Here is a 26,070-nt window from a genome sequence, read left to right as displayed (position 1 = left end):
CTAATTGCCAGTTATCAAGTGGGTAGCATGATTCAGTGCCTTCAGATCCTATTCCACAGCTGTGCCATTTTCGGCTAGTTGGGGGCAGCTTCTTGGTTGTCTGCGTCCCATCAGACATGCCTGGGGTGGTCTTTCTGGGCTCTTTCCTCATAGCGCGGGACAGTAGAATTGAAGGGCTGCGCTGTTTTAACAACACTATTATTCTAGGTTTTCCTTCTCATGGCTGCCTCTTGTTTTCCTTCTCGGCAGTATATTAGTTTCTAGGCTCATGATTTCTGGGGGTTTGCAGCCTTCAATTTTTGTTAGGGTTCTGCAGCAGCTCTATGACTTGTTTAAGTCACCAGCCTGTTGGCTTCCTTTCACCAGGGTCCTTATTTGTTTACTTCTAATAGTGGCCTGTTGTTTGGGGGTTTTCCTGCAGCCCTTTGGGCAGCGTTATCAACTCCCTGTTGCTTTTGAGGTTCTGTTTTTTTATTGTCTGCTGGACTAAACTGTGGTGTCTCCCTAAGGAGGGCCTCTTAGCATCATCTTGCTGAGGACTCTCAGGCATCGGCCTCTTGGGTTACCGGATGCCCTTGCCCTTTTGAACTTCAATTGGGGCATCACCTCTTTTGCATTACGTAGCTTCCCACTATTCCAGAGCCTGTGGGATAGTTATGTCTTTATCAACCTGCAGGTGGCGATAGAAAATGCTGAATAGCTTGACTGGATGCCAAGAGAGAGGTGTTTCAGTTCTCTATCTCTAGCAGGTGGATGGATACACTCTTCAGCCTCTGACTCTTTGTGCTTTGCTCCTGCTCCAGTTGCGCATGGCTTGAGTCTGCACAGTCATATCTGGAGGTCTTCAGATCCCTGTCTCTGGTGCCCTGCAAGTTTATTTTTTCCCTCCCTCCATCTCTTCCCTGTTGCCTGTGGAGCTCTCCTTTTTCAGCCCAATGACCTTTTTAAAAAAAAAAAAAAAAGGGAAGAAAACAGGTGTACTGGAGAGCATCGGATAGAGCAGAGGTTCCCAGACCTGGTCCTAGAGGCATTCCTGCCAGTCAGGTTTTCAGGATATCCACAATGAATATTCATGAGATAGATTTGCATGCAGTGGAGGTAGTGCATGCAAATCTCTCATGAATATTCACTGTGGATTTCCTGAAAACCTGACTGGCTGGGGTGCCTCCAGGACCAGGTTTCGGAACCACTGGGATCAGTCCTGATTCTTTCTCATCTGAGATAAGACTTGTGAAGACTATGAGCTTTGGGGGAGCAGCCAGCAGTGGTAAGTCTGACTAAAGTTTGACTCGGAACCGCTTGGAGGGCTGCAAGTTCTGTTTGGTGCAGGAGAGGGATCGGGACTACATCCAGGTTTTGGAGTCAGTGTCGGCGGAAGTGGTGCCATGGGAAAGGGCTCATATGCAGCCTTTACAGGAGTCTCTTCTCAGCCACTGGTCTCAGGTGTCTCAGAAATACTAGCTTCATCTTCCTTGGATGGTGGTTGTCATCCAGGAATCTGACCATCACAGCTCCCTTTCTGATTGATGGTGACAACAGAAACCAGCAAGGCAGGTTGGGGAGCTCATTCCAAGTTCCATCTGGCACAGGGCACATGGATGGAACAGGAATTTCAGTGGTTGATAAATCACTTGGAGCGCAGGGCAGTGCGGAATGCCTTGCGCAACTTTGCTCCCTTTCTGGCGGGGTCCCCGGTCTGATTTTTTTTCTGACAATGCGACTGCGGTGGCTTATATCAACAAGCAAGGCCGGACCTGTAGCTGTCTGATGATGGTGGAAAAGTCCATAGACCATTATTAAACGGACTTGGGGCAAATCCACTATTTCTGGGATAAGCAGTATAAAATGTTTTGTACTTCTTTGGGATCTTGCCAGATATTTGTGACCTGGATTGGCCACTGTTGGAAACAGGCTGCTGGGCTTGATGGACCTTTGGTCTTTCCCAGTATGGCAATATTTATGTGCTTATGTGGTGGAGGCAGCATCCCTCATGAGTTGGGCAGAAAAAATTCTCTGCTTGTTGGCAGCTCACGTCACTGGGTACTTGAATTTGGAGGCAGACTTTCTAAGCAGGCACTCCTTGGACCCAGGAGAATGGGAACTATCCATCCAGGGTTTTTAGCTGAGAGCAGACAAATAGGGTTCTCCACTTCTGTACTTGATGGTGAAGAAACGCAATGCCAGAGTGCCCAAGTTCTTCAGCCGTTGGAAAGAATCCGGATCGAAGGAGATCAATGTCTTTCTGTAACCCTGACCGGAGAGACATTTACTGTATGTCTCCCAGTGGCGATCCTACCCTGCATGACTCCCGGGGCGGATCGCCGATGCGCCCCCCCCCCCCCCCCCCCCCCCGGCGAAATGACACCCCCCCTCCGGGGCAGAGGGAGCTGCAGCGAAGTTAGCAAAGTCAGCGAACTCAGGTGACAGGCGCGCGCCGCAGCACCCCCCAGCGGCGTGCACCCGGGGCGGACTGCCCCCCCCCCCCCCCCCCCTTGGTACGCCACTGATGTCTTCCCTCCTAGGCCCATGGTACTTACTGGAGTCGAATAATTCTCATAGTCACAGATTGGCTGTGGAAGTGGGGCTCTCTCTCTCTCTGCATGGTTCCTTCCTTTCTTCCAGTCCCTTAGAGATCCTATGGACTTGTCTTCACCACTTTCATTCTGTTAATTCACCACCCTTTCCTTGAAGAAGTATTTCCTCAGGTTACTTCTGAATCTGTCCCCTTCATCCTATGCCCCCTCGTTCCAGAGCTTCCTTTCAATTGAAGAGATTCACCTCCTGTGCATTTATGCCACATAGGTATTTACATAATAACATAGTAGATGACGGCAGAAAAAGACCTGCATGGTCTATCCAGTCTGCCCAAGACAAACTCATATGTTACATATGTGTGTGTCTTATCATATCTCCCCTCTCCTGCCTTTCTTCCAAAGAATACATATTGAGATCTTTAAGTCTGTCCCCAGACGCTTTATGACCAAGACCGCTGACCATTTTAGCAGCCGCCTTCTGGACCGATGCCATCCCGTTTATATCTTTTTGAAGGTGCATCTCCAGAATTGTACATTTTTCTGCACGTTTTAATGTGCAGTTACTGTTTATTCACTTTCTCATTCTTTTCAGTCACTTAAAATCAGTAGATAAATAGTATTTTCTTTGTTTCTAACTCATAAGAACAGAATAGCCCTACTGAGTCAGACCAGGGGTCCATCCAGCCCAGTATCCTCTTTTCAACAGTGGCCAATCCAGGTCACAAGTACCAGGTTGCATCCCAAAAAGTAACAAACTGTACCTCTTTTTATCTCTTCTTTTCAAACCGATATTACATCTGTCTTGGACCTTCTCTTAGGTTTTACAAAAAGATATTTTCTTTTCTTCAAACACTTTTCCCATTAAACACAATTTCTCTCCTCACGCACAGAATTAGCTTACCTTGAATTACTTGAAAAGAAGTTCATGACGCTGCCGCTCCTCAAGTAATAGTTCTTCTGCCAACTTAAACAGAGGACTCCGAGTCCTACGTCCTCACCAGCCCTAAAATTCATTGATGGAAGAAACAGTGAAATTGCAAAAGCAGTGGAGGTCCTCGCTAGTCGGGTTCTCAGGATCCCCAAAGTGCATATGCATAAGACAGTTTTGCATTTTACACCCACGGCATCACATTTTGTCTCAGTTCGACTACTTTGCTGGATTCTGCCTGTTCTCGTGTTTTTGCCGCTGTAGTATTTATGTGTTTAATTTTGTATGTTTTATTCCAGGGCAGATTATAAATATTAATAAATAGAAATGTGTCTCTGCAGTTTGCAAATTCATCTCATGCATGTTCTTTCTGGTAACCCTGAAAACCCAACTGGCTATGTTGTACCTCCAGGAGAGGGCTGAGAAGCTAAACAAGAAATCCAGAAACCATTTGTAAAGTGGTTGAGACCATTCTGAAGGCTTGATTGGGGGGGGGGGGGGGGGTAGTAACATGGGTTTTCTTGTTCTGGTTCTGTCCAACTAGTTCTGTGCTCTGTGGTGCAGGCTCAGTGACATGTGGACCATCAGCCTGCAGGACCGGGAGTTGACGTGCTGGGAGGAGGTGAGTCCTGCATCCATTGCACTTGGTGTTTGCTTAATATACTTGTTAAAGAACAACAAATTTTGGACAACAAAATGATGCAAATTGTCACTCAGCATATAAATTTTACTCGCAAAACTGTCCGCTATTTCGCCATAAAACATTAGCTGACAGTGTATATAAGTGAAAACATTCAAGCATTACTATGACAGTCTGACAGGGAGGGAGGAGGGGGGTGGGTAGGAAGTATGCTAGCACATTTGCTTATTTCCGATCTGAGGAAGAAGGGCAACCTTCGAAAGCTAATCAAGAAATGTATTAAGTTATGTCCAATAAAAAAGGTATCATCTTATTTTCTTTTCCATGTTTTATTTTGTTTGATTTCTATTGATAACCTTAAGAGTGGACTAACACGGCTACCACACTCCTCTCCATAAAACATTGAAACATTAAAGAACAGAAGCCCCTCTATGGCTAATTATAGAAACCTCAATGGGGTTTACTATCACTGGCTTCAGCAGTGGAACAACTCACCAAAAAATGGGAGAATAAAAGCAGACGGCGTCTAAAGTAAGGAAATGTTGTACTGCCACTTCTAAATAGGTCTGAGCGGTTCACAAAACCGGTAAATAGTAATTAAAATAGAAAAAGGAACATCAAGGTAAATAGGACAGACTCGATCATCCAGGAACACTTCACAACAACAAAACTGAAACATTTCTCTCTGCATAAGAAAATCAACCTCTGCCGTTAGCTCACCGGAGGCAAGAAGCTGAAAGCCAGAGTAAAGAACGGACTTAAAATGCAAAAATCAGAATTCCGAGCGAAGTACCGGGGGTGGGGGGGGGGCGATCATTCTATAATTTAGGAGCCAAAAAGTAAAATTCCAAGTGACGAGTAGTTTCATAACGTGTCTGCTTAGGGGAAGGGAGAATTAACTATCGGCCTTGAAGCAGTTGTTAGTCCTGATGTGTCTCTGCATAATACAATTATTTTGCTACTTTCCTATCTGTGGGGGATAAAGATCATAGGTTCAATATTCAGCCTGCAGTGGTGATTGTTATTCCCAGATAGTCAATGCTTGGCTCTGTCTGGGCTTCAGCATTGAATATCTGTTTTGTTTTTTGAGGCAGCCAGGACATAACCAGGTAAGCAAATATTCAGAACTTAATCTAGCACATGAAGATAGGACTGTGATTTCTGCGGTCACATTTATGTGCTAAACCTGGCCAGTTACGTTCTGAATATCAGAAGTTAAGCGGCCGTGCTGACTCCACCCCCAGCGTAGCCAGTTTTCACGTAGGTACTAACTGCAGCGCGTGCCGAAACGAGACTACCGCCTGGCTAGCGCACCCTCCTGGTGGTAATTTCAGATGTGACGCACACCCATACCGCCAGGACAAATTATTTTTGTATTTTCTACCGCGTGCGACATTTCCAGTATTAATTGGCAGTTGGCACACGCCGAACGGTCGCACATGTAGCACGTCAGCCTTTACTGCTAGATCAATGGGTGGCGTTAAGGGCTCAGGCCGTAAATAGGCATGCGCTGGTTTCAGTTTTACCGCAGGCCCTTTTCCCAGCCTATTGAAAAAAAAAAGCCCCTTTTCCAAGACGCAGTAAAAACTGGCCCGGCACGCACTGAAAACACACGCCCACAGTACCGCAGTAAAAGGAGCCCTAAGTGCTGCTGAAATTGACCGAATAGCTTCGAACAAGTGATTTAACCGATCAGAGGCCGTTTCTGGCAGGTTAAATCATTTTGATTATTGACCAGCATATGGTTTATCCAGTTTTTCCATACCAACTAATAAGCTGTACAAGCCCTTCTGTCTGTGCTTGTGTCAGATAAACATCTGCCAAGTGGCTGTTCCATGTGAAGAAATATTTGCTTTGATTATTCTGAGTCTGTGTCCTTAGGTTCCAGAGCTTCCTGTCAATTTGAAAGAGGCATACGCTGCTTTCAAGGTCCTCCCTAGTTCTTTTTTTAAGACAGCCGAGAAGGGGATATGATGGAGGGGTTTAAAATCTTGAGCGGGTTGGAACTGCTAAATAGGGAAAGATGATACTGAGACTAAGGCCACCCCATCAAGCTAACAGGTAGCAAATGTGAAATGAATTCTAGAAAGTATTTGTCAGTGCATAATGGAACAATGGAATTTGCTATAGGCAACAAACTCCATGAAATTGCCCAAAGTCAAAAATATATTTATAAAAACCCAACACGGCCATGTTGCGCCTTTTCAAGAGCTGTAAATCTAGAGTATCACCCATTGGTTCAAGGCAATCTTTTGAGCAGTAACAGCTTGCGCAAATGGCGAATCCTTCATGAAAATGTATGGTTTAGCCTTTCAATTTGCTGGCAGAAAATGTGCTCAAGTAATTTAGCTGAGTTTAGCAGAGGCTTAGATAAGATTTGAGAGTACAGATTCCTTCACCTCACTTTTCCAGGCCTAAGCAGCATGGAGTGGACTTTCGTAGTTAGGATCTGATGGGTACTTCCAGGTGATGCAAACTGGCTGCTCTCAGACAGAAACAGAGAAATACAGACAATGAGGGCAAATGAAGATTCTCCAGTGTGGCCGTCCACACCACCCACTCTCCTTTCCTCTGCCTTTACAGATCCTACATGCTTGTCTCTAGCTTTCCTGAAATCAGATACAGACAGGATACTGAACTTGAGAAACTTTGATCCAGTTTGACACACAGAAATTTGTCTGGTTTCTGTCTTGGTGCTTTCTCGACCACTATCTGTTCTGCTGGTCTAAGGTTGCCTTTTGATTATCAACTTAGTCTTTGTGCACCAGCTCCGTATTCAGCAAGAGAAACTGAGTTATGGTCTAAGGATACAGAGATTGCAGTTGGGGGGGGGGGGGGGGTCAGTGGTTTTTAGGGGTGTCTCTGCACTTTGTCCTTCTGAAGAAGGTAAACTATACCCTACAAATGTGTAACTTGTAGTGTGAATGCTATAGAGTCCTTGCACGTGCCTTGATTCTTTCTACATTGGATAATACCCTCTTATGTGGTGTTATTCAGCAGCAGATGCAACGCTTGTAGCTAGTGCAGAATGCAGCGGTGCATCTACTGAAAGGCATTGGCCGAACCAAATGTTACCCCCTCCTTACAAGATGAGCAGTGGCTTCCTGTTTCCTATTGAGCAACATATATGTTGCTACTATTGATTTTTAAGGCCCTCGCCTATGGAAACAAACAAAGCAGATCAATCAGTGATATGGTTCAAAACTTTATTTTCAGAGACACGCAAATTCGTGAAGCGTTCCATATTTTTAAAAAAGGGTAAATCTCTGAAAATAAAGTCTTGAACCATATCACTGATTGATCTGCTTTGTTTGTCTCCACGTTGGATTTTGCAGATCGCTTGCCATCTTGTTTCTTAGGCCCTCGCCTATGGAAGCCCACTTTATTTGACTTGATTTTTTATTACCTTATACTCCATTGCGGACGCTTTTCTCTTCGCTTCAGATACCCCCACTTTCCACTCTTAGAAAGAAGTTATTTAGTGTCCAATGACCCACTTTGCGGAACTCCCTCCTCTCCTTGGATTTGCGACTTGCACAATCTCTAGATGACTTTAAAGTTAAACTTAAAGCCCATCTCTTTCGCCAAGCATTCGGGCCTTAGGTCGCTGCTTGATGGGGGAGATGGATTGACCAGTAACTTTCCTTTCCTTGTCATTATTGTTTGGACTTGTAAACTGCTCTGATAGCTGTCTCTTGAGTGGAATATTTTGATATAGTATGTTTGTGGTGTGTGGGTGTAATCATGGTTTACCTATGCTGCATAGTATGCGGTGTGGGCACCACATGCGTACAGGATATGGTTATTGGGCTGAGTATACTACATTCTGTGCCATGTCTCCTCTCCCTGCAGATTGAGCAGAGCGGTGAGATCCCTCCATCCTGTTGTAACTTCCCAGTGGCTGTCTCCAGAGACAAGATGTTCGTTTTCTCAGGCCAGAGTGGAGCTAGGATCACAAACAACCTTTTCCAGTTTGAGTTCAAGGAGAAAGTGTAAGTGCTGGAAGGAGAGGCCTGCACGAGTGTGGGTGAGCGAGAGGCTTTCATTGGTAGATGTTTACTAAAGATGACAGAACAGCTCCTTGTTTTGTCTCCTTTTGCAGCTGGACACGCATTCCTACAGAACACCTGCTGCGGGGCTCCCCCCCTCCCCCCCAGCGCCGCTATGGACACACTATGGTGGCATTTGACCGTCATCTGTACGTGTTTGGTGGTGCGGCAGACAATACGCTACCCAACGAACTGCACAGCTATGACGTGGGCTCTCAGAGCTGGGAGGTGATCCAGCCCAGCACGGATAGTGAGGTAATGTGGCCTCTGTGTATATCGTACCCTCGTAGGCCCCCTACTGCACCTTCACTGACCCTTTCAATGACGGACTGAAGATTTTGCTCCCACCTTCCTAAGAAGGTCAGAAAACACCAATGAAAATGACATTAATAAATTAAAATATGGAAAAATATGCAATTTCACGTTATAGATATACAGGTTAGTCTCCAGAAGCACTTAATCTGAATAGCTGGCCCTTCCGTGCGGACTTCGAGCAGACTTGGGTGGTACATTGTGTCAGTAAACTATTCTTTTGGATATCGTTCGTTTCTGTTGTGCAATTTTTGAGATCAGCGTTATGATAAAGGAAATCATTAGAGCCAAAAAACAATCCTTCAGAAAGTGGAGAAGAGAACCAACTGAAAGTAACAGGATAGATCATAAGGAATGCCAAGCCAAATGCAAAGCGGAGATAAGGAGGGCAAAAAAGGACTTTGAGAAGAAATTAGCGTTGGAAGCAAAAATACATAGTAAAAATTTTTTTAGATACATTAAAAGCAGGAAACCGGCCAAAGAGTCGGTTGGGCCGCTGGACGAAAATGGTGTTAAAGGGGCGATCAAGGAGGACAAAGCCGTAGCGGAGAAATTAAATGAATTCTTTGCTTCGGTCTTCACCGAGGAGGATTTGGGGGGGACACCGGTGCCGGAAAGAATATTTGAAGCGGGGGAGTCGGAGAAACTAAACAAATTCTCTGTAACCTTGGAGGATGTAATGGGTCAGTTCAGCAAGCTGAAGAGTAGTAAATCACCGGGACCTGATGGTATTCATCCCAGAGTATTAATAGAACTAAAAAATGAACTTGCGGAGCTACTGTTAGAAATATGCAATCTGTCCCTAAAATCGAGTGTAGTACCGGAAGACTGGAGGGTAGCCAATGTTACTCCGATTTTTAAGAAGGGTTCCAGAGGAGATCCGGGAAATTATAGACCGGTGAGTCTGACGTCGGTGCCGGGCAAGATGGTGGAGGCTATTATTAAGAATAAAATTGCAGAGCATATACAAAAACATGGACTGATGAGACAAAGTCAGCACGGATTTAGTGAAGGGAAGTCTTGCCTCACCAATCTAATGCATTTTTTTGAGGGGGTAAGCAAACATGTGGACAATGGGGAGCCGGTTGATATTGTATATCTGGATTTTCAGAAGGCGTTTGACAAAGTGCCGCACGAAAGACTCCTGAAGAAATTGCAGAGTCATGGAATCGGAGGTAGGGTATTATTATGGATTAAGAACTGGTTGAAAGATAGGAAGCAGAGAGTAGGATTGCGTGGCCAGTATTCTCAGTGGAGGAGGGTAGTTAGTGGGGTCCCGCAGGGGTCTGTGCTGGGTCCGTTGCTTTTTAATGTATTTATAAATGACCTAGAGATGGGAATAACTAGTGAGGTAATTAAATTCGCCGATGACACAAAATTATTCAGGGTCGTCAAGTCGCAGGAGGAATGTGAACGATTACAGGAGGACCTTGCGAGACTGGGAGAATGGGCATGCAAGTGGCAGATGAAGTTCAATGTTGACAAGTGCAAAGTGATGCATGTGGGTAAGAGGAACCCGAATTATAGCTACGTCTTGCAAGGTTCCGCGCTAGGAGTTACGGATCAAGAAAGGGATCTGGGTGTCGTCGTCGATGATACGCTGAAACCTTCTGCTCAGTGTGCTGCTGCGGCTAGGAAAGCGAATAGAATGTTGGGTGTATTAGGAAGGGTATGGAGTCCAGGTGTGCGGATGTTATAATGCCGTTGTATCGCTCCATGGTGCGACCGCACCTGGAGTATTGTGTTCAGTACTGGTCTCCGTATCTCAAAAAAGATATAGTAGAATTGGAAAAGGTACAGCGAAGGGCGACGAAAATGATAGTGGGGATGGGACGACTTCCTATGAAGAGAGGCTGAGAAGGCTAGGGCTTTTCAGCTTGGAGAAGAGATGGCTGAGGGGAGATATGATAGAAATGTATAAAATAATGAGTGGAATGGATCGGGTGGATGTGAAGCGACTGTTCACGCTATCCAAAAATACTAGGACTAGAGGGCATGAGTTGAAGCTACAGTGTGGTAAATTTAAAACGAATCGGAGAAAATTTTTCTTCACCCAACGTGTAATTAGACTCTGGAATTCGTTGCCGGAGAACGTGGTACGGGCGGTTAGCTTGACGGAGTTTTAAAAGGGGTTAGATAGATTCCTAAAGGACAAGTCCATAGACCGCTATTAAATGGACTTGGAAAAATTCCGCATTTTTAGGTATAACTTGTCTGGAATGTTTTTACGTTTGGGGAGCGTGCCAGGTGCCCTTGACCTGGATTGGCCACTGTCGGTGACAGGATGCTGGGCTAGATGGACCTTTGGTTTTTCCCAGTATGGCACTACTTATGTACTTATGTACTTATGAGTATTCTTTTAGAGCAAGATAAGCTGTCCAGAGTTACTTAGGACTCATATTTTTTTCTTGAGACATTCATTTTATTGGACTTCATCCTTTATTCAGCTGGGAAGCGTAAAGCAACCTAACATAGTAGGTGATTTAATGCTGTGATGGTCTTAAATCCGGATTATTATTATTTGTGTGTAAGATTTCAAAAGATTGTCTAAAACAGAGAGGTTTCCTTATTTCACATCTGTTTTGCTAATTTATGAGAGTATTATGCATGTGATCCCGGTGTTGGTATCTAATCAGCACTATGGATCTTTTGGTACCATTCGCCTTGCAGGGAACAATTTAGATTGTGCGTTTCATATGCCTAATAAGTTTGAAGTTATATCTAGACAGACATAAGAAATCTCATACTTCTAATGCTATTCGCACTGATTATGCTCGCTTCACCAATAATTTAGTTACTGCAAAGCCTGTGCAAGCTACCTCAATTTCCTCTGTCCCCATCCCAATCTATTGCATGAATGCTAGGTCGGTAGTTAACAAGTCAGATATAATCAGAGTTTGGAATGTAACGGGGACAAACCAGGTTTAGTTATTATAGTGAAAACAAAGCTTGTTTTCAAGACAATCCAACTATTAGAAATTTATGTCCAACCGGCTGTAAGCTTAATCGTCTCACTAGAGATAAAAAGAAAGGCGGTGGGATAGCATTCTTAGATAAGTCTTTTTTTAAGGTTCACTCATTCTCAATTTAGATCTTCTTCCCTGGAAATTCTCGCATGTCCAGTCTAAAATGATACTTTAGAGGACACATTGAGCATTATTATTATTTTATTGTCCACCAAATCGGTGGAATCAGGGCACAAACAGACTTTACAGAATTCTTAACTAAGTTGTTTAGATTGTAATAACAAAATTCTGCTGGGAGACATTCATTTGCATTTGAGAAATCAAACAGATATTACAATTAAACAGTTGTTGATTGAGAAGTTCTGAGAGAAGAGGACATTTCTCTGGTAAGTGAACACTATTTTGCTTTGTGCTTTGGGAACTTAAATATTGGGGTTTAAAGGAAGAATTGTAGGTTAGTGACAGGCAAAATAAAAATATTTAAAAAAAACACATTTTATCAACTAATCTCCATAGTCTTATCCCCCTAGTTTTAAAAACTTTGTACCACAGCATTAACAGATAGAATCTAGCAGGCACTGCAGGATCTAGTTTAGTATTAAGGGGGGATAAAAAAAAAAGAGAGAGAGAACAGCAAGCATTATTAACTAGTTGCCATAGTGTACAACACTTTTCCCATAGTTTTAAACTGAAATGTTCTCTAGAAATAGGCATTTTCCCCATAGTTTTAAACTGAAACCTTTTCTAGAGGTAGAAACTTAACAGCCAAAAACTCTTGTTCTAAAAGGCAGTTATTTTCTGTTCCTTGGCTGCTGGAGAGGTAGCTCATCTATCAACCTCAATTAAGTGTTAAGGTATGGGGAAGTAGAATATTTGCATAGGTTGCTGAGTTAGCTTCAAAGAGCCTGTTTAAAAAAAGGCCCCTTAGATTCAAAACTATATAAAGAGGAAAGGTCCCACTGAACATTCTTTCTGAGAAGTTCCGAGATAAGAGAACATTTCTCTGGTAAGTGAACGCTATTTTGCTTTGTGCTTTGGGAACTTAAAGATTGGGGTTTAAAGGAGGAATTGTAGGTTAGTGTTAGGCAAAATAAAAATATAAAAAGCAATTTTATCAATTAATCTCCATAGTCCTTTCCACTTAGTTTTAAAAACTTTGTACCACAGCATTAACAGAGAGAATCTAGCAGGCACTGCAGGATCTAGTTTAGTATTAAGGGGGAATAAAAAGAGAGAGAGAAAAGCAAGTACAAACCCTTTCCCCATAATTTTAAATTGAAATTTTCTCTAGTAATAGGCATTTTCCCCATAGTTTTAAGCTGAAACCTTTTCTAGAGTAAGAAACTAAACAGCCAAAAACTCTTGTTCTAAATGGTAGTTATTTTCTGTTCCTTGGCTGCTGGAGAGGTAGCTCATACAGCGACCTCAATTAAGTGTTAATTGAGTGGAGGAGTGGCTTAGTGGTTAGGGTGGTGGACTTTGGTCCTGGGGAACTGAGGAACTGAGTTCGATTCCCGGCACAGGCAGCTCCTTGTGACTCTGGGCAAGTCACTTAACCCTCCATTGCCCGCCGCATTGAGCCTGCCATGAGTGGGAAAGCGCGGGGTACAAATGTAGCAAAAAAAAAAAAAAATTAAGGTGTGGGGAAGTAGAATACTTGCATAGGTTGCTGAGTCAGCTTCAAAGAGCTTGTTTAAAAAAGGCCCCTTAGATTCAAAACTATATAAAGAGGAAAGGTCCCACTGAACTTTCTTTCTGAGAAGTTCTGAGAGAAGAGGACATTTCTCTGCTAAGTGAACACTATTTTGCTTTTTGCTTTGGGAACTTAAAGATTGGGGTTTAAAGGAGGAATTGTAGGTTAGTGTTAGGCAAAATAAAAATAAAAAAAAAGCACATTTTATCAACTAATGTCCATAGTCTTTTCCCCTTAGTTTTAAAAACTTTGTAGCACAGCACTGCAGGATCTAGTTTAGTCTTTCCGCCTACCTCCCAAACACCCACCCACCCCTAGGACAACTCTTCATTTATAGTCAGTTATTATAATTAGATGTTAAAATGTATTTAAAAACTCTGTAAGAGCACTCCTTACTTGTTATCCTAAGAAGAAAACACTAAATAAATCATACAATATACTATATAAACTAAAAGACATTTTTATATTAGGCTAATATCCTTAATACTGTAGCAAGTTTTAAATTATTGAAAAACTCAAAAATACTAAGATGGAGTCAGCAGTCCAGCAGCGAGAGGGGTGCTATCCAGTCTTTTACATTGAGTGTCACATGTATGATTATCTCCCAGTTGGTGAGATGTCATATGTCTGTGCCTGATGCAAAGAGCTCCTAGCTTTCAGGGAACGTGTCCATTCTCTTGAGGCTAGAGTAGCAGACTTGGTGGAGCTGAGGGAGACAGAGAGGTACATAGAGGAGACCTACAGGGATGTTGTAGAAAAGTCCCACCTCCAGTCTGGTAGCCTTTGTGCTACCTTGGAGGAGAGAGGTCTCCTAGAAGGAGAGCATCACCCTGGTGAAGTAGGAAGTACTCCTGTAGCCAGGACCTGCCCACCAGGGGATGTACTAACCTCTCGCTTCGAGGATTTGTCTCCAAGTGCTGCCCGGGAGGGAAAGGTTAGGACAGCTGTTATAGTTTGTGATCAGGGAAGACAAAGCCGTAGCAGAGAGATTAAATGAATTCTTTGTTTCGGTCTTCACCGAGGAAGATTTGAGTGGGATACCGGTGCCAGAAATGGTATTCAAAGCTGACAAGTCAGAGAAACTTAATGAATTCTCTGTAAACCTGGAGGATGTAATGGGGCAGTTCTACAAACTGAAGAATAGCAAATCTCCTGGACCGGATGGTATTCATCCCAGAGTACTGATAGAACTGAAAAATGAACTTGCGGAGTTATTGTTAGTAATAAGTATTTTATCCTTAAAAACGAGCGTGGTACCAGAAGATTGGAGGGTGGCCAATGTAACGCCGATTTTTTTAAAAAGGTTCCAGAGGAGATCCGGTAAATTATAGACCAGTGAATCTGGCGTCAGTTCTGGGCAAAATGGTAGAGACTATTATAAAGAACAAAATTACAGAGCATATTCAAAAGAATGGATTAATGAGACAAACTCAACATGGATTTAGTGAAGGGAAATCTTGCCTCACCAATCTAGTACATTTCTTTGAAGGGGTGAACAAACTATCAAAAACTATTTACGTCTTCGTTGTGTTTCCCTTGAAACATCAGGAAATAATTGAATTTTGAAGCCTCACCAATCTACTACATTTCTTTGAAGGGGTGAACAAACATGTGGATAAAGGTGAGCCAGTTGATATTATCTGGATTTTCAAAAGGTGTTTGACAAAGTACCTCATGAAAGGCTCCAGAGGAAATTGGAGAGTCATGGGATAGGAGGTAGTGTTCTGTTGTGGATTAAAAACTGGTTAAAAGATAGAAAACAGAGAGTAGGGTTAAATGGTCAGTATTCTCAATGGAGAAGGGTAGTTAGTGGGGTTCCCCAGGGGTCTGTGCTGGGACTGCTGCTTTTTAACATATTTATAAATGACATAGAGATGGGAGTAACTAGTGAGGTAATTAAATTGACTGATGACACAAAGTTATTCAAAGTCGTTAAATCGCGAGAGGATTGTGAAAAATTATAAGAGGACCTTACGAGACTGGGAGACTGGGCATCTAAATGGCAGATGACGTTTAATGTGAGCAAGTGCAAAGTGATTCATGTGGGAAAGAGGAACCCGAATTATAGCTACATCATGCAAGGTTCCACGTTAGGAGTGACAGACCAAGAAAGGGATCTAGGTGTCGTCATCGATGATACGTTGAAACCTTCTGCTCAGTGTGCTGCTGCGGCTAAGAAAGCAAATAGAATGTTAGGAATTATTAGGAAAGGAATGGAAAACAAAAATGAGGATGTTATAATGCCTTTGTATCACACCATGGTGCAACTGCACCTCGAATATTGTGTTCAATTCTGGTCGCCACATCTCAAAAAACATATAGTGGAATTAGAAAAGGTGTAGAGAAGGGCAGCGAAAATGATAAAGGGGATGGGATGACTTCCCTATGAGGAAAAGCTAAAGCAGCTAGGGCTCTTCAGCTTGGAGAAAAGGCAGCTGAGGGGAGATATGATAGAGGTCTATAAGATAATGAGTGGAGAGGAACGGGTAGATGTGAAGTATCTGTTTACGCTTTCAAAAAATACTAGGACTAGGGGGCATGTGATGATGCTACAATGTAGTAAATTTGAAACGAATCGGAGAAAATATTTCTTCACTCAACGTGTAATTAAACTCTGAAATTCATTGCCAGAGAATGTGGTAAAGGCGGTTAGCTTAGCAGAATTTAAAAAAGGTTTGGATGGCTTCCTAAAGAAAAAGTCCATAGACCGTTATTAAATGAACTTGGGGAGAATCCACTATTTCTGGGATTAGCAGTACAGAATGTTTTGTACTGTTTTGGGATCTTGCCAGGTATTTGTGACCTGGATTGGCCACTGTTGGAAACAGGATGCTGGGCTTGATGGATCTTTGGTCTTTCCCAGTATGGCAATACTTATGTACTTATGATTTTAATTGGCAAACACTAATTTCCACACAAGCAAAAGTCATCAGTTAGACCTTTTTGCCTACAAATTTATTGATTCTGAAAGATTGTTTCAGATTCTGTTTGGGATCCAATTCTTTTGTCAGATCGTTTTGTTCTGCAATTCATCTAACATTGGCAGGAAATACGTAGGACTGTAGCCCAAGATAAGAAATATAGTTATCTGTCAGGCGGTAAAATAGATGAGAAGGAATTTTGGGACAATTTTTAATTCATTGTAAGCTGCTTAGAGGCCACGTTATGTGGTAAAAAGCGGGGTATAAACGATCTAAATAAATAATTTAAACACTCAATTGTTATTGGAAGATTGTTCCTTATTGGAATGGAATCAGATTAGTGTCAAGAGTTTGGATGCAGTCCCTCCCGTGAAAGAAAGATGAGGTCACCAGCGAAAGCGACTGGCTTCTAGAAAAAGGTTAAATAAGGTTAGTTGGAGAAGAGCTGTAAATAAATATAAATGACACCTTAAACTTTTTACGTCTTTATTTGGAGATGAGAAACTAGGTACCAAAAAATCTGTAACAGATTCTTAATATAACAATACCATTAGACTTATTGAAGGAAAACAATATTACAGTATCATCTGATAACCTAACTATATTCTTTAAAAGTAAAATGTAGATCTTCTCTAAAGCAATATAATTTGGCGTCACTGGACTCTCTTAGTCATAACCCTTTGGGTGGGGCAATTCTGATAGAGACTGGTCATCTTTCTCTATTCCAAGTTTAATTGTATTAACTCTTCTCCTAAGAAAACAGACCTCTTCGTATTGTGTTGCCCTAACATCTTACTAAAAATGCTTCTCCTGTTTATAAAATATGTTCATTCATGTCTTGAACACTTTTGACACAGGTTCTTTTCAAAGGAGGTGGAAAAAATTGTTCTTACCTCCATCCCCCAAATTCTAGTTTGTCACTTATTGATACATCTAATTGTATTTCATTGCTTTGATTCCTCTGCTGACTAAATTGATGGAAAGCATAGTTGCAAAGCAATTACTGGAATTTCTTGAGACTTATAGTACCCTTCTGTGATAGAACAGTGTGTTTTAAGCCTGTAAAACTGCCTTAATTAACCAGGGGCGTAGCCAGACCTCGGCGGGAGGAGGAGCCAGAGCCCGAGGTGGGGGGGCACTGTTTAGCTGCCGACCCCCCCCCCTTGCCACTTTGGACGACACCGCAACCCCCCCCCCCCCCCCCCGCCCCACTGCCGCATCCCCAATCCTCGCCAACCGAAGAGTCTTCTTCAGCGCCGGTTGACTCCGGCGCCTTGTTGTGGGATCATCTGTTTCTGATGGCTTATGTCGTGCACGGGGCTACATATATGGTGCAGGACATAAGGCGTCAGAAACAGATTATCACACAACGAAGGCGCCGGAGTCAACCGGTGCTGAAGAAAACTCTTCGGTTGGCGAGGATTGGGGATGCGGCAGTGGGGCGGGGGGGGGGGGGGGGTTGCGGTGTCATCCAAAGTGGCAAGGGGGGGTCGGCAGCTAAACAGTGCCCCCCCACCTCGGGCTCTGGCTCCTCCTCCCGCCGAGGTCTGGCTACGCCCCTGGTTAATTAAGGCAGTTTTACAGGCTTAAAACACACTGTTCTATCACAGAAGGGTACTATAAGTCTCAAGAAATTCCAGTAATTGCTTTGCAACTATGCTTTCCATCAATTTAGTCAGCAGAGATACCTGATGCGGCGGGGGGGTTCAAATGTAGAGGGGGCCAGGGCGTAATCTGTGGGGGCCCATGCCCCCTTGACCCCACGTAGCTACACCCCTGGTTAACACAGATGAAGTAAATGCCTTCAGTGATGTAACCAGCATTTTTATGTTTCACTGTTCAGTTTTAAGATAATAAACAATTTCCAGTTTGTTAACTCTGCTGTCTGAACTGATAAAAAATCCTGGTGGTTTGTGTGTTGGGTCTGTGAATACTTTCTGGGAATTGTGGGACCACTGGGAATGTGGCCCCAGTAACCTAGAAATCACTGGGGATAAATTGAGAGTGGGAGACTCACCCAGAGGCAGTTGTGACCCAGTCGGTGGGAGGAGGGTCAAGTGTAGACCACAAGCAGCAGGTGCAGGCGGACCTGAGTTGTGCTGGGGATAGACCCTCTAAGTGGTCGTGGGCTGGATGAACCACTGGTCTGACCCAGTATGAAAAAAATAACTTTTATTGACCATGGAACATGTACGGAGTCCAAACGCATGAGTAAATTCAGATGCACAGTCCCAAGTGATTGGGTTTGGTTTTTAACAATTGTATGGTGAATGTAAATATTGCCTGTGCTTTGATGTCTACAGAATCATGGGGAAACAGGGACCCTGCTTATATTTCAAACGTTAGTCTTTAAGGTGCTACCAGCCCCTGTGTCATTTGTTATTATAGCCTAACACAGCTACCCCTCTGGAAGCAGGATTATCTGCTCAGCCTCTCATCTGTAAAATGGTATCTGATGTCAGGATACAAGAAAGGAGATAGCTTGTGCCTGATGGCTCTCTGAGGAGAGCTGGATAGAAAGAGACTATGCATGATGGCATCATGAAAGGAGTACGTTTCTTGGTTGCTGCAGTAGGTGGTCGGAAAGGCCCCAGGAACCCTGTTATTTCTTTGCCCTGTTCTCACACCTCTGCTTCTCACACAGCTGCCTAGTGGGAGGCTCTTCCACGCCGCTGCAGTGATCCACGATGCCATGTACATCTTTGGTGGTGCGGTAGACAACAGTGTTCGCAGTGGAGAAATGTATCGCTTTCAGGTAAGAACTGCAGAAACTTAGGTATAACATAGTAACATAGTAGATGACGGCAGAAAAAGACCTGCACGGTCCATCCAGTCTGCCCAACAAGATAAACTCATATGTGGTACTTTCTATGTATACCCTACCTTGATTTGTACCTGTCCTCTTTAGGGCACAGACTGTATAAGTCTGCCCAGCACTATCCCCGCCTCCCAACCACCAGCCCCACCTCCCAACCACCGACTCTGGCACAGACCATATAAGTGTGCCCAGCACTATCCCCGCCTCCCAACCACCAGCTCCGCCTCTCACCATCGGCTCTGGCACAGACCATATAAGTCTGCCCAGCACTATCCCCGCCTCCCAACCACCAGCTCCGCCTCCCACCACCAGCTCTGGCACAGACCGTATAAGTCTGCCCAGCACTATCCCCGCCTCCCAACCACTATCCTCGCCTCCCACCACCAGCTCTGGCACAGACCGTATAAGTCTGGCCAGCACTATCCCCGCCTCCCAACCACCAGTCCCGCCTCCCCCCACCGGTATGAGGAAGTGAAATGAGCGGTCAGAGAGTCCAGTTAAATTTCCTCTCTGTACTCCTGTCAATAAGCACCCGGTTCTCTCTGGAGCACAGAAGTATGTTTCTCCAGTGAGGCGAGTTAGCTGCCTTACTCCTCCGACATCGTCTCCCAATACATTATTTACTCAACTACAGACTGAGTAAATGCTAACTTTTGTGGACTGATTTTTCTCAGCTGCTTAATAGATGCAGAGCTGGAAGCCACTCACATTCCTGGTGACCTCAGACAAGTCCTTAGGGAAGGAATTTATTGTAGCCAAAAATAATGTTGTAAATCACTTAGAGCTAAAATTGGAAAACGTGTCTAGACTGTAGAAGAGGATGGGCAAAAGAGATCTTGGGACTTAAAGAGATTGCCTGTTCCATCTTTGACCAAAAATATAGTTTGCATCACATTTATATGTGGCTTGTCACACCTCCAGTTCAGAGGGCTAAAAGTACTGAATTTAGAAAAAAAAGAAAGGACGGAGGATTTGGTAGATATGGCGGAATATTAGCCTACATAATAACTCATGGTTCCATGTTTGTTTGAAAGAGTAGAAAGGGCAGGTGGGGCAGGGGTAGGGTACATTGTTCATTCTCCCATCGTTGCGCATTGCTCTTCCTATCGACATGGAGCTGGTCATGAGACATTTGAGGGATTTTATCTGGGATCTGCTGAGGCAGCTGTACACTGTCCTTGACGTTTGCACATCACATACTGGAAATATTGAGAAGTAAGAGAATTGGATTAAGAGTTATCCTCAGTCCCTGAACTGTGATTTCTTTCTTTCAGTTTTCTTCCTACCCAAAGTGCACCTTGCATGAGGATTACAGACGACTATGGGAGAACCGACAGTTTTGTGACCTGGAGTTTATTCTGGGGGAGGTGAGGGATTTATTTTCATTTTAGTTTTTGCTGCATAATGCTGAATTAGGTCACATGGAGGGGCATTTTCGAAAGGGACGTCCACGCAAAACATCCCGATCCAGGGGCAGGGAAGCCCGTGTTTTCGAAACAAGATGGACGTTCATCTTTCGTTTCGATAATACAGTCAGGGACGTCCAAATCCTGAAATTTGGTCATCCTTAGAGATGGTCATCCCTAGACTTGGACGTTTCTGATTTTCAGCGATTTTCGAAACCAAGGACGTCCATCTCAGAAACGACCAAATGCAAGCCATTTGGTCACGGGAGGAGCCAGCATTTGTAGTGCACTGGTCCCCCTGACATGCCAGGACACCAACTAGGCACCCTAGGAGGCACTGCAGTGGATTTCATAAATTGCTTCCAGGTACATAGCTCCCTTACCTTGTGTGCTGAGCACCCCAACCCCCCCCCCCCCAAACCCACTACCCACAACTGTACACCACTACCATAGCCCTTATGGGTGAACGGGGTTACCTAGATGTGGTACAGTTGGTTTCTGGTGGGTTTTGGAGGGCTGGCTGTTTCCTCCACAAACGTAACAGATAGTGGGGGATGGGCCTGTGTCCACCTGCCTGAAGTGCACTGCACCCACTAAAACTGCTCCAGAGACCTGCATGCTGCTGTGATAGAGCTGGGTATGACATCCGAGGCTGGCATAGAGGCTGGCAATCAATATTTTAAAGATATTTTTTGAGGGTGGGAGGGGGTTAGTGACCACTGGAGAGGGAGTAAGGGGAGGTCATCCCTGATTCTCTCTGGTGGTCATCGGCCATAAGAAAAACACAACCAGATAAAGTTGTCCAAGTGTTCGTCAGAGACGTCCTTGTTTCTTTCGATTATGAGTCAAGGACGTTCAAGTGCTAGGCACACCCAAGTCCCGCCTTTGCTATGCCTCTGACACGCACCCTTGAACTTTGGCTGTCCCTGCGATGGATGATCCTGGGAGAAGGATGTCGATCTTCCGATTTATGTCGAAAGATGGGCGTCTTTCTCTTTCGAAAATGAGCCCAATGGCATAAGTACATAAGTAGTGCCATACTGGGAAAGACCAAAGGTCCATCTAGCCCAGCATCCTGTCACCGACAGTGGCCAATCCAGGTCAAGGGCACCTGGCACGCTCCCCAAACGTAAAAACATTCCAGACAAGTTATACCTAAAAATGCGGAATTTTTCCAAGTCCATTTAAAGCGGTCTATGGACTTGTCCTTTAGGAATCTATCTAACCCCTTTTTAAACTCCGTCAAGCTAACCGCCCGTACCACGTTCTCCGGCAACGAATTCCAGAGTCTAATTACACGTTGGGTGAAGAAAAATTTTCTCCGATTCGTTTTAAATTTACCACACTGTAGCTTCAACTCATGCCCTCTAGTCCTAGTATTTTTGGATAGCGTGAACAGTCGCTTCACATCCACCCGATCCATTCCACTCATTATTTTATACACTTCTATCATATCTCCCCTCAGCCGTCTCTTCTCCAAGCTGAAAAGCCCTAGCCTTCTCAGCCTCTCTTCATAGGAAAGTCGTCCCATCCCCACTATCATTTTCGTCGCCCTTCGCTGTACCTTTTCCAATTCTACTATATCTTTTTTGAGATACGGAGACCAGTACTGAACACAATACTCCAGGTGCGGTCGCACCATGGAGCGATACAACGGCATTATAACATCCGCACACCTGGACTCCATACCCTTCCTAATAACACCCAACATTCTATTCGCTTTCCTAGCCGCAGCAGCACACTGAGCAGAAGGTTTCAGCGTATCATCGACGACGACACCCAGATCCCTTTCTTGATCCGTAACTCCTAACGCGGAACCTTGCAAGACGTAGCTATAATTCGGGTTCCTCTTACCCACATGCATCACTTTGCACTTGTCAACATTGAACTTCATCTGCCACTTGCACGCCCATTCTCCCAGTCTCGCAAGGTCCTCCTGTAATCGTTCACATTCCTCCTGCGACTTGACGACCCTGAATAATTTTGTGTCATCGGCGAATTTAATTACCTCACTAGTTATTCCCATCTCTAGGTCATTTATAAATACATTAAAAAGCAACGGACCCAGCACAGACCCCTGCGGGACCCCACTAACTACCCTCCTCCACTGAGAATACTGGCCACGCAATCCTACTCTCTGCTTCCTATCTTTCAACCAGTTCTTAATCCATAATAATATCCTACCTCCGATTCCATGACTCTGCAATTTCTTCAGGAGTCTTTCGTGCGGCACTTTGTCAAACGCCTTCTGAAAATCCAGATATACAATATCAACCGGCTCCCCATTGTCCACATGTTTGCTTACCCCCTCAAAAAAATGCATTAGATTGGTGAGGCAAGACTTCCCTTCACTAAATCCGTGCTGACTTTGTCTCATCAGTCCATGTTTTTGTATATGCTCTGCAATTTTATTCTTAATAATAGCCTCCACCATCTTGCCCGGCACCGACGTCAGACTCACCGGTCTATAATTTCCCGGATCTCCTCTGGAACCCTTCTTAAAAATCGGAGTAACATTGGCTACCCTCCAGTCTTCCGGTACTACACTCGATTTTAGGGACAGATTGCATATTTCTAACAGTAGCTCCGCAAGTTCATTTTTTAGTTCTATTAATACTCTGGGATGAATACCATCAGGTCCCGGTGATTTACTACTCTTCAGCTTGCTGAACTGACCCATTACATCCTCCAAGGTTACAGAGAATTTGTTTAGTTTCTCCGACTCCCCCGCTTCAAATATTCTTTCCGGCACCGGTGTCCCCCCCAAATCCTCCTCGGTGAAGACCGAAGCAAAGAATTCATTTAATTTCTCCACTACGGCTTTGTCCTCCTTGATCGCCCCTTTAACACCATTTTCGTCCAGCGGCCCAACCGACTCTTTGGCCGGTTTCCTGCTTTTAATGTATCTAAAAAAATTTTTACTATGTATTTTTGCTTCCAACGCTAATTTCTTCTCAAAGTCCTTTTTTGCCCTCCTTATCTCCGCTTTGCATTTGGCTTGGCATTCCTTATGATCTATCCTGTTACTTTCAGTTGGTTCTCTTCTCCACTTTCTGAAGGATTGTTTTTTGGCTCTAATGATTTCCTTTATCTTACTGTTTAGCCACGCCGGCTGACGTTTAGTCTTTTTTCCCTTTTTTCTAATACGTGGAATATATTTGTCCTGAACCTCCAGGATGGTGTTTTTAAACAGCATCCACGCCTGATGCAAGTTTTTTACTCTGCGAGCTGCTCCTTTCAGTCTTTTTTTCACCATTTTTCTCATTTTGTCGTAATCACCTTTTCTATAGTTAAACGCTAGCGTACTTGATTTCCTAGTTTCACTTCCTTCAATGCCAATATCAAAACCGATCATATTATGATCACTGTTATCAAGCGGCCCTCGTATCGTTACCCCCTGCACTAGATCATGAGCACCACTAAGGACTAAGTCTAGTATTTTTCCTTCTCTTGTCGGCTCCTGAACTAGCTGTTCCATGAAGCTGTCCTTGATTTCATCAAGAAATCTTATGTCCCTTGCGTGTACAGATGTTACATTAACCCAGTCTATATGCGGGTAATTGAAATCCCCCATTATTATTGTGTTGCCCAGTTTGTTTGCGTCCCTGATTTCCTTTAACATTTCCGCATCCGTCTGTTCGTCCTGGCCAGGCGGACGGTAGTACACTCCTATCACTATCCTTTTCCCCTTTGCACATGGAATTTCAATCCACAGTGATTCCAAGGAGTGTTTTGTTTCCTGCAGAATTTTTAATCTATTTGATTCAAGGCTCTCGTTAATATACAATGCTACCCCTCCACCAATCCGATTCACCCTATCACTACGATATAATTTGTACCCCGGTATGACAGTGTCCCACTGGTTATCCTCCTTCCACCAGGTCTCAGAGATGCCTATTATATCTAATTTTTCATTTAGTGCAATATATTCCAACTCCCCCATCTTATTTCTTAGGCTCCTGGCATTCGCATATAGACATTTCAAACTATGTTTGTTGTTCCTAAGTACATCATGCTTAGTACTTGACAGTATTAATTGGCAATCTTTTGTCTGATTTTTATTGTTATTTAAAGATACCCGATCTACTACAATCTCTTTTGCAACCTCACTATCAGGATACTCTATCTTCCCTGTTATGGTGATATCTTTGAAAGATACCTTATCCCGAACCATGCTCTTTTGAGCGACTGTCGGCCTTCCCCCCATTTCTAGTTTAAAAGCTGCTCTATCTCCTTCTTAAACGCCGATGCCAGCAGCCTGGTCCCACTCTGGTTAAGATGGAGCCCATCCTTTCGGAATAGGCTCCCCCTTCCCCAGAATGTTGCCCAGTTCCTAACAAATCTAAAGCCCTCCTCCCTGCACCATCGTCTCATCCACGCATTGAGACTCTGGAGCTCTGCCTGTCTCTTGGGCCCTGCGCGTGGCACAGGTAGCATTTCAGAAAATGCTACCCTGGAGGATATGGATTTCAGCTTTCTACCTAAGAGCCTAAATTTTGCTTCCAGAACCTCTCTCCCACATTTTCCTATGTCATTAGTACCCACATGTACCAAGACAGCCGTCTCCTCCCCAGCACTATATAAAATCCTATCTAGGTGACGCGTGAGGTCCGCCACCTTCGCACCAGGCAGGCAAGTCACCAGGCGATCCTCACGTCCACCAGCCACCCAGCTATCTATATGCCATGGCCATTGCTTCTTAAGCGTTGCTTTCCCTAAAGAAGCCCTCTGGGTCAAACTCAAATTGAATCCTGGCTTTTACAGTGTCTTGGAGTCATTTGCTATTTTAGTTTAGTTAAGCTGAAGCATTTTGCTTTTTTTTGTGTCAATAAATGTTTATTAAGTAGAGGAAATGGAATGCAAAACTTTTGGAACAATGATAAATATTGTGAACAGTGAGAAGCCCATTAACACCTTACAATTAAACTTCTCAGAAAGAACACCCAACCCCCATCCTTCCATCTAGTATGTGCTCGACCCCCTCTAAACAATCTCCCCTATATCCTGCCCTCCCCCCCCCCCCCGAATCAGAATATTCAGTCATGCCCATTCAACAACTTGAGAGTCCTAACAACCCTTTTGCTTATCAATAAGTCTCCATTTCAGTTACAATCTTTATTTGTGATATTCAGTCTTGTAAAGCTGGTCCAATCGCTTTCTTTCAATGGGCAACTAGGAGAGACACATTCTACGCAACCCGTGATGTTTTTGTCCTCGTGCAATCCCTATTCCCAGTAGCTGCTATTTGGGGCACTAAAACATGGGTGTAAACGTGCGTCAAACCACAACCTCCCAAAACTCCTGTATTTTCTCATAGGTCCACCAAATATGGTCGAATTGTCACTCTGTAAACCACGTCACCAACATAAGTCATTCACACTTGCTGGGTACAATTGCTAAGTTGATCTGAGGTTACAACTTTATAAGCATTTTCTTTAATCAAAACAGATATAGAAGCCTTGTGTATTTCCGTAGAAGTAGTTTTCCACGCTCCCATAGTCAGTTCCTCACCCAAACCCTGTTCCCTCAAACTTAAAGCTCTTAAGCTCTCTACCCCTTAAATATCTATAAATAATAGATAATGGTCTTCTTAATTTCCCCAAGGCTAACCACAAGTTTTCCAAATGATCAACATCAGGGTCTTCCCTCAACCATCCCTGAGTCAGCATATGAGGTTAGATCTGTGAGTAAGGGAAATACAATTTCTGAGACAAAACATGGAGTAAAAAAGTTCCTTAAAATGTTTCCTGAAAAATAATGGTCATTTGATGGACTGAGAAAACTTATTCACTGAATCGATATT

The 26,070-nt window shown here is 43.9% G+C and overlaps 1 protein-coding gene across 1 annotated transcript in view; it reads left to right on the top strand.

Moving 5' to 3' along the window:
• Window positions 1-26,070, top strand: part of LOC115479880 (leucine-zipper-like transcriptional regulator 1) — a 69,032-nt gene that overhangs the window by 25,228 nt on the left and 17,734 nt on the right. The window contains exons 7-11 of the mRNA XM_030218180.1: window positions 4,027-4,084; window positions 7,955-8,094; window positions 8,205-8,406; window positions 18,688-18,798; window positions 20,136-20,228. Coding sequence (XP_030074040.1) covers window positions 4,027-4,084; window positions 7,955-8,094; window positions 8,205-8,406; window positions 18,688-18,798; window positions 20,136-20,228 — 604 coding nt within the window. The remainder of the gene's footprint in view (window positions 1-4,026; window positions 4,085-7,954; window positions 8,095-8,204; window positions 8,407-18,687; window positions 18,799-20,135; window positions 20,229-26,070) is intronic.

Source organism: Microcaecilia unicolor, chromosome 11 (genome assembly GCF_901765095.1).
Source record: "Microcaecilia unicolor chromosome 11, aMicUni1.1, whole genome shotgun sequence".
Lineage (NCBI taxonomy): Eukaryota > Metazoa > Chordata > Amphibia > Gymnophiona > Siphonopidae > Microcaecilia > Microcaecilia unicolor.
Note: the sequence above shows the minus strand (reverse complement) of the source record. Positions and strands in the feature narration are given on the sequence as shown.